Source organism: Antechinus flavipes, chromosome 1 (assembly GCF_016432865.1).
Source record: "Antechinus flavipes isolate AdamAnt ecotype Samford, QLD, Australia chromosome 1, AdamAnt_v2, whole genome shotgun sequence".
NCBI classification, from domain to species: domain Eukaryota; kingdom Metazoa; phylum Chordata; class Mammalia; order Dasyuromorphia; family Dasyuridae; genus Antechinus; species Antechinus flavipes.
This window is the reverse complement of record NC_067398.1, coordinates 243,930,867-243,939,899: the sequence shown is the minus strand read 5'-3', so window position 1 is coordinate 243,939,899 and position 9,033 is coordinate 243,930,867. Positions and strand designations below refer to the sequence as shown.

At 39.4% G+C, this 9,033-nt stretch overlaps 1 protein-coding gene and 1 long non-coding RNA gene across 2 annotated transcripts; one reads left to right on the top strand and one right to left on the bottom strand.

Annotated features, from left to right (window-relative positions):
* Positions 1-15: 15 nt before the first annotated feature.
* On the bottom strand, positions 16-2,364 carry VKORC1 (vitamin K epoxide reductase complex subunit 1). Its single transcript, XM_051998793.1, has 3 exons — positions 2,117-2,364; positions 1,071-1,180; positions 16-626 (listed from the first exon to the last, which is right to left on the bottom strand). The coding sequence occupies exons 1-3, from the start codon at positions 2,293-2,295 to the stop codon at positions 406-408; spliced, it is 510 nt and encodes a 169-aa protein (XP_051854753.1). The 5' UTR covers positions 2,296-2,364; the 3' UTR covers positions 16-405.
* Positions 2,365-2,445: 81 nt separating this feature from the next.
* LOC127562819 (uncharacterized) lies at positions 2,446-3,688 on the top strand. The gene is made up of 2 exons (XR_007953829.1): positions 2,446-2,616; positions 3,549-3,688. It is a non-coding gene; the product is annotated as an uncharacterized LOC127562819 (long non-coding RNA).
* The last annotated feature ends 5,345 nt before the right edge of the window (positions 3,689-9,033 follow it).

Sequence of the window (9,033 nt, the reverse complement as noted above, 5' to 3'; positions counted from 1 at the left end):
AGTCCACATGCCTAATGTCTTTCTCATTTTTTTTATTGAATAGCATTGATTATGCTCCCACCCATAATAGATGAGCAATTTTTATCCCAACTTTTCCTAAAACTGGTAGTGTAGGGGAAAAGGGTGGAATCAGCAGGTGACTCCAGAGACAACTGGTCCTGGAAGTAGGGACCTGCTTAGATTTCCTGGAGGATTCCATGGGAGAGGAGGATACAGGAACAGTCTGTACATAAGAGGCAAGAAGGGATATGGAAGAGATTTAAGAAGTCAAGGACAGAAAAACACAGACTGTGAGCATGGATCCTTGCCATCATCCTTCAGTCTTCACCCAAACTCCAAGAACTGATGAGGTGTGCTCCCAGAGTTCACTTAGCAGTTTGGCAGTCCTTAGTAGGGTCATCGAAGTCAGTGATGCTTTTTATTTCGGTCCTGTAGTCTCAAGGGCCCCTTTGCCCTCCGGTAGTTGAGTATTGTTAGACCCAAATTGATGGCATAGGTGGTGACACAAACCAGGCAGAAGTCATACAACACAAAAAGCAAGATCCAGGCTAAGTAAAGTGAACCCAAAAGAGAAAGCACGGAGCTCAACATCAAGACAGAAGAAGCCCATGGAGCACTGTAGCAGCCTGGGGGAAGAAGACATTGGTAGGAAAAATCAGCATTTTTCTCCAGGAAGTCTTGCTAGATTGCAGCAGTACCATTCTGACTACCTCTTTTAATCATCTTCCAGCAAGGCATGTTACCAATCTATACTGATTACTAGTAAACATCTACATCAACAATTTTCCTGCTTCTGTTCATGAATTTTCAGATCTCAAGGACAGGGGGAAAGTCTTTATCTTCCCTTACCAGTAGCTGGGGAGGAGGTGGGGATGATCATATGTCAATAAGGGTCACTTGGTTCATCTCGTTAGCCAGATGGGAAAGCGGAAGGTGAGGTGGGGTCATAAGAAACGTAAGGATTCTAGGAAACCATGGGTGGGGCCTCAGGGGGAAGAGGCAGGGACTGTGGAGAAGGGGTGGGCACTGTGAGGAAGTGAGTCTATGGGGCAAAGGGACTTCCCACTCACCCAGAAGGAGCTGCTGGCTATAGAAGATAAGGCCGAAGATACTGTTGGACTGGTTCAGGATGCTTTCAGGACCCAGGAAGGGTTCCACCAGCCCAAAGCCCTTACTCCATCTAAAGGATAGAGAAAGGGAGGGGGGAGGAGTCAAGGAGACTCAGGCTGACTAAGTGGCATCTGGTCGCAGGCTCATCCCAGTTCTGTGGAAGGAGTTAGATTGGGCAATTTGGGAATGCATATAGAACTTTCCCCAAAAGTCTAAACTTCTAGCAACAAATAGAATGCTAGGTCTGGAGGAAGGAAGCTATAAGTTTAAATCTTGTCTCACATACTTCCTAATTGTGTGATCCTGGTCAAGGGATTTGGTTGCTTCATTTCCTCACCAATCTACCACGGAGAAATTCTAATGTTTGTAATGCAATTAGCACAGTATCAGCCATACTAAAGAATGTGTTTTCTTCCTTCCTCCAAGATCCAAAGGGATCAATCTTGGGTAGGGATTACATTCTGAACCCCGCCAAAAATGCCACATGCAGAAGGCACAAAAACTGCTTGAATGGATTTTTGGGTCAAGCAAAGGAAGAAAGCCCCTCAGGCTGGGGCTCCCTTTTATTCATAGTTCTCAGGATACCCTATACTCTTCCCAGCCCAGGCCCCCCTCCTAATTCCCCAGGTTCGAACAAAGGTCAAGGCCTTGAGCTTTTCCCTCCTAAGGGGTCCAGTCGTTAGGTCAATGACCTCTGATGGGAAGTAAAGCCACGTCACGCTTTCAACAATGGCCACAGCCTTAGTCCCAGGAATGCAAGCCCCCGTGCTTTTAAGTTCCCTTCAGGTACAGCAATCACCCTTCGTCCCGCCATGAGGCACAGTCCCGGGCGGGGGGCCCTCAGGAGCCGAAAGCTGCTCCTTCGAGCCCCAAAACGTTCCCGGACAGCTAAGGTCGTCCGGCCCGCGCTCTGCACTCACACGACTCCTCCTATTCACCCCAAGCCACCAGCAACCCTATCTATGCTTCATGCACCCCACTCCCCGATGCAGCCCCGCGCGCTCACGGGGAAGAAAACACGCGGGAGCAGCTGATGGATTCGCCCAGGTCGCAATAGGCGCGGTACTCCCGACTCCGGGCGCGCTCCGCCTTCACGTGCAGTGCGTAAGCTGAGAGCGCGAGCCCCGCCAGGCAAAGCGCGAGCCGTGCCATCCCCGGGCTCCCCCAGCCGGCGAGAGACACCATCGTAGCTCCCCGAGGCAGCCAAAGCGCAGAAGCCGGAACCGAGACAAACAGCCACCGGGGCAACCGCGGGGGAAGGAAGAAAGGCGGGGAACGAGGGCCACGCCCACTCCTTGCAAGCCGATTGGCCCGTCTGTCCGAATTCAATCGTCCAATCTGGGAAGAGGCTTAGATAGAAAAAAGAAAACGCGCTCTCTGCGCAAAGCCCGCTGGGAGTTGTAGGAAAAAAAAAAAAAAAGTTGAAGCCTGTAAAGAATTTCCGGCTCGAAAGAAAAGCAAGGAAGCCGACTGGAAGTTGTAAAGGAAGAGTTGGAGAAACGACGGGTAACCAAGCCGTGTTTAGGAATATACGGGAGATGTACTTTCGGGCGCATTGCCCTTTTTCTCCCTTTGCTTCTTTCTTCCTAACGCTGGGACTGAAATCCAGTTACAGCCTGGGGGAGTTTGCAAACTTCTAGCTCAGCAAATAGGTAGCATTCGGTAGGTTTTGATGCCCTGCGCGACCACGAGGGGGTAGCATCAACCCGAGAGTCTGGCAGCTCTGTGGCCGGCTCCGCGGAGCAAGTATTTGCCATCTCCTGCCTATAGCTGGGGAGGAGGGGTGGAGAAGCAGCATGTGCCGTCCTCCGCCCCTCCCCCTCTTGCACTCCTCGTGTTTCGCTCCGCTGCTCTCCTGACCCCTCCCTGACTTAACGGTGCTCAAGACTCCCCGGAGTGCCAAGAGGTCGAGTGAATTTGGGGGTGTCAGGATGAGGAGGGGACACCCTAAGCAGAACTGAACTGTGATACATTTCACAGTTTTTTAACATCTCTTCCACTCTCCAAATCAAATGAAGCAGTGATGTTTTATGTATTAGCTTCCGAGACCAGGTGGAAATTATATTGTAGGAGGTGAGAGGGTGGGGAAGAGAAGAGACTTACCTACTTTTGTCGCCAGTTAATTCAGTCATTCAGCATTTGCATATAATTTCATACCCTTACTGGCGATAATGGTCTCTATTATACAGGGTATAAGAACTCATTTTAAACTCTTTGAATACAGAGTATCTTAAAATTTTTTGTATCATCTAGTTTAATAAATGCAAGTAACAACTCAAATCATTTGCATAAGATTCCTATGGTGCATAGGTGCAATTGGTGGAGATGGATTATTTAATGCTCAGAGCTTACAATAAGGGACAGAATTGGCAAGAAGTGGAAGAAGAGAAATTTTACTTCTGTCTTCCAGCTTCAGAGAGAAAAATTTTGAATTTCAGATTCTCTTCAAGGAAAGCTTCACTCGAGGGAAGGAGACTCTGGGAAGAAGCCCACATATAGAGATGTATGTCATTTATGGTTGTATTTGTTGAATGAATGTTCAGCCAATCATTTATTATCAATAAATATTTCTAAAGTGCCTACTGTGTGCCATGCACTGTGCTAAGAGCTGCGAATGTAAAAAATAAATAAATAAAAAAGGTTTCTTTCATAGCTAGTGATTTGAAATGAGGCCTTGCCAAGTCCAATAGGCTTATCCACTGGGACTCCTAGCTGCAGTTGAAGCTACAGGTGATTCCAAAGCAGATGCAACTACAGGAAAAATAGTGTGATTTGAACAGTTTTGAAGGAAGTCTGGGAAAAGAAAAGGTAGAATTGAAGAGGGAAAGCAGTCCAAAGACTTGGAGATAAAAGATGGGAGTATTTTGAACAATGAACTGCTAGTATAGCTAATGTAGAAGTGAGTAATGCAAAAAAACTAGAAAGGAAGGCAGGATCCAAGTGATGAAGAGCTTTAAATACCAGAGAATTTTGTATTTGATTCTGAAGGTAACAGGGAACTAGTGGAATTTATTGAGTTATTGAATAAAATGGTCACTGTTATTTAGTTGCATCCAACCCTTTTTTGATGAAATTTGGATTTTCTTTTTTTTAATGGTACTTTATTTTCCTAAATAATATGCAAAAGTATTTTTCAATATGTACCTTCACATTTTAGATTTTTCTCCCTCTCCTCTCTCCTTTCTCCTCCCCAGGGCAGCAAACAATCTGACATAGGTTAAATATGTACAGTTCTTCTAAACATGTTTCTATATTCATCATACTGAGACAAAAAAAAAAAAAAAAAAAAAACAACCCATGTCAAAAGTGAAAAACATATGAGAAAAAAAAAAAAAACAAGAAAACAACAAAAAAGAGGTGAAAATAAAAGAGGTGAAAATACTATGATTTGACCCACATTCAGTCTTCATAATTCTCCCTTTGAATGTAGATGGAATGCACTTTTCATTACAAGTTTATTGGAATTACCTTGAATCATCTCATTGTTGAAAAGAGCCAAATTCACAGTTGATCATCACATAATCTTGCTGCTGTGTACAATGTTCTCTTGGCTTTGCTCATTTCACTTAGCATCAGTTCATGTAAGTCTTTCCAGGTTTTTCTGAAACCAGCCTGTTCATCACCTCTTAAAGAACTAATATTCCATTACATTCATATACCATAACTTATCCAGTCATTCCCCAACTGAAGGGCATCCACTCAATTTCTAATTCCTTGCCATTACAAAAAGAGCTGCACAAACATTTTTACACATGTGGGTTCTTTTCCCTCTTTTATGATTTATTTGGGATACAGACACAGTAGAGACACTGCTGGATTCATGGGTATGCATAGTTTTATAGCCCTTTGGACATAGTTCCAAATTGCTCTCCAGAATGGTTGGATTCGTTCACAATTCCACCAACAATGCATTAGTGTCCCAGTTTTCCCACATCCCCTCCAACATTCATCATTATCTTTTCCTGTCATTTTAACCAACCTGAGAGTTGTGAAGTTGTAATTCAGGTAACCGGAGTTATCTTAATTTGCATTTTTTCATATGATTAGAAATGGCTTTAATTTCTTTATCTAAAAATTGTTCATATACATTGATCACTTATCAATGTATTCTCGTATTCTTATAAATTTGAGTCAATTCTCTATATAGTGAGATGGAGCCGAGATGCAGACTAAAGGTAGGAATTCTCTATATAGTTTAGAAATGAAGCCTTTATCAGAAACACTGGCTGTAAAAAAAATTTTTTTCCCAGCTTTCTGCTGCCCTTTTAATATTGACATTGGTTTTGGTTGTACAAAAACCTTTTAATTTAGTTTAATCAAAATTATGCATTTTGCATTTCATAATTTTCTCTAGTTCTTCTTTGGTCATAAGTCCTCCCCTCTCCACAGGTCTGAGTAAGACTACCACTTGTTCTCCTAATTTGCTTACAATGTCACTCTTTTTGTCTAAATCATGAAACCATTTCATCCTTCTCTTAGTATAGGATGTTAGATGTTGGTCAATATCTAATTTCTGCCATACTATTTTCCATTTTTCCCAGCGATTTTTTTGAAATAGTGAGTTCTTATGATAGAAGCAGGAGTCTTTGGATTTAACAAACACTAGATTACTAAAGTCATTGGCTTTTTGTTTCTAATTCTTAGATTAGAACCTAATCTATTCCATTGATCCATTATCCTATTTCTTAGCCAGAACCAAATAGTTTTGATGACTGCTTCTTTATAATATAGTTTTAGTACAACTAGGCCACTTTCCTTTTTATTTTTTATTTTTCACTAATTCCCTTGAAATTTTTGACCTTTTGTTCTCCCATATGAATTTTATTATTATTTTTTCTAGCTTATAAAGTAATTTTTTGGCAGCAATTTGATTGTTATAGCACTGAATAAGCAGATTAATTTAAATAGAATTGTCATTTTTATTATATTAGCTCAGCCTATCCATGAGCAGTTGATATTCTTAAGAAAGGAATTCTTATATACTGTAATCTGTTTAACATGTAAAGGACTGCTTGCCATCTGGGGAAGGGGGTGGAGGGAGGAAGGGGAAAAATCGCAACAGAAGTGAATGCAAGGGATAATGTTGTAAAGAAATTTTTTTCAAAATAAAAAAAAAATATCAGGAAAAAATATGTAATGCTTAGACGATAAAAGTTGATTTATAACCACTTTACTTAAAATCATGGGCTTTCTTTCTAGGAAACAAATTTTGCCAGACTATTCAGTGGGGTCCCTTCAAGGAGGGATTCTTGTATTAACCACTTTACTGTTTTGTCCCGGTCTTGTTATCTGTTCTTGTTAAAATCTTTATTATTCATGGATGCAAAAAATCCCATTATTAAACCATCATAAATATTCATAACTCTTATTTTTAAAAAAAGCCATTCCCCAATTGAAGTCAAAGGATATGAAAAAACACTTTTCAAAAGAATTTCAAATTATTAACAATCACATAAAAAAATGCTTCAAGTTACTAATAAGAGAAAAGCAAATTAAAATATCCCTGAGGTTTCACCTGACATAAACATACCAAGTTGACAAAATGACAAAAGATTGAATGATAAATGTTGGAAGTGTTGTGAAAAAACAGAAACATAACTAGTTTGTTGGTGGTGCTGTGATTTAGTACAACAATTCTACAGGCACTTTGGAAATGTCCAACTCTTTTTGACTCGGAGTTTCTAATCATGAGCATATATAGCAAAAAAGGAAATTACTGATAAATTAGAAAGGAACATATAAATAACAGCATTAAAAATGTAATAATAGCTTTTTATTTTCAAAATACAGGCAAAAATTATTTTCAACATTCATTCTTGCAAAATCTTGTGTTCCAGATTTTTCTTCCTCTTTCCCAAACCTCCTCCTCCCTTAGATAGCAAGTAATCCAATAGAGGTTAAACATTGCAATTCTTTTTTTTCTGTTTTCTTCTTAAAGTTTTCTATTTTCAAAACATATGTATGGATAATTTTTCAACATTGACCCTTGCATAGCCTTGTGTTTCAGATTTTCCCCTTCTTTTCCTTAACCACCTCCCCTAGATGGCAAGCAATCCAATGTTATATATGTTAAAATATATGTTAAATCCAATGTGTGTAAATATATTTATACAATTTTCTTGCTGCACAAGAAAAATCAGATCAAAAAGGAGAGAAAATAAGAAAACAAAATGCAAGTGAACAGCAACAAAAAGAGTGAGAAAAACATTGCAATTCTTCTAAGCATATTTCCACATTTATCATGCAGCACAAGAATGATCAGCTCAAAAGAGGAAAAAAATGAGAAAGAAGAAAAAAATCAAGCAAATAGCAATAAAAAAGGTGAAAATACTATATTGTAATCCATGTTCAATCTTCATAGTCCTTTCAATGGGTGCTGATGGCTCTATAACAAGTCTATTGGAATTGGTCTGAATCTCCTTGCTGTTGAAAAGAACCCCATCCATCACAGTTGATCATCACATAATCTTCTTGTTGCTGTGTACAATGTTTTCTTGGTTCTATTCATTTCATTTAGCATCAGGTCTTTCTGAAATCATTTCTTATAGAGCAATAATATTCCATAACATTCATAACTATAACTTATTCAGCCATTCTCCAACTGATGGGCGTCTATTCAGTTTCCAATTCCCTGCCACTATAAAAAGGGATGCCACAAACATTTTTGCATATGTGGGTCTTTTTCCTTTTTTTATATTCTCTCTGTGATACAGACCCAGAAGAGATATTGCTGGATCAAAAGGTATTCACAATTTGATTGACTTTTAAGCATAGTTCCAAATTGCTCTCCAGAATGGTTGGATTAGTTTGCAACTCCATCAACAATATATTAGTGTGACAGTTTTCCCACAACCCTTCCAAAATTTAGCATTATATTTTCCTGTCATCTTAGCCAGTCTGAGAGATGTGTAGTGGTACCTCAGAGAACAACAGCATTTTTTAAAGGAAAAAAGAAACAGAATCAATGAAGATATCCAACAAGTGGGTAATGGATAAATAAATTGTAGCACATGAGTGTTATGAAATATTACTATTCTTTAAAAAATGATAACTATCTCCATAAACCTGTAACTAAGAGAAACAGAAGCACAAAAGTCTAAGCATAATCTATTTAATAGCAAGGCTAATAATTATCTCAGTGATCAAAATCTCACCCATACAATCAAAGTATTCTTTTGAACATTTTGATTATATAAGTTTATTATATAATATCAACCAATACCAAATAAACTAAGACTTCATTGGCCCATACTGTGCTAACTTGTAACAAGGGTCTTCCAGAGTCTATGGTAACACAGAATTAATCAACATCCTTTGGAAAATCCTCAATTCAACAGTCCCCTGCACCAAAGAACCCCAGTGCTTAGAAAAATATCTGATCAAGTTGAATCATTCTCCATTCATCTTTAGCTTTTTAAAGAAGCAAGTTAGCTCAAAGTTATATGCATAGTCTCCTATGTAGTATCATATTACTAAGGCCTTTACAAAATAGTTCTGAATCTCAGTCTTTAGGAATTGATTACAATGGTTACTGCTGTAATTAATAAAACTCTTCACTACTAATCAATAACCAATTTCACATAATTATCAGCAATATAGACAAGCATGAAGAAATTTACATGAACTGATGAAATATGAAGTAACCACTTTCAAGAAAACAGAAGATGTGGAGGGAAGCCAGAAAGCTGCTCAAGCACTCCCCGTTTCCTTGAAAACCACATGAAACCAAGCTCTGAACAGAGTCTGGAGTGGCAGGACCTATGAAGAGATGAAACAAAACAATTTTCCAGCTCAAGACAGGACTTCAAGAAAGGTCAGTCTTACTGAGATGAAAAGGATATGCAGCCCAGCTCAGAAGATATCCAAGAAAGCAAGTGGGGAAGCTCTTATCAGCAGATCAGAAATAGAAGACCCTCTGTCCTG

Coding starts and splice junctions, on each gene's coding strand:
- VKORC1 (XM_051998793.1), bottom strand. CDS start 2,295: ATGGTGTCTCTCGCCGGCTGGGGGAGCCCGGGGATGGCACGGCTCGCG. Junction 1,181..2,116: donor TCCCGCGTGTTTTCTTCCCC/GTGAGCGCGCGG, acceptor TCTATCCTTTAG/ATGGAGTAAGGGCTTTGGGC. Junction 627..1,070: donor TAGCCAGCAGCTCCTTCTGG/GTGAGTGGGAAG, acceptor TTCTTCCCCCAG/GCTGCTACAGTGCTCCATGG.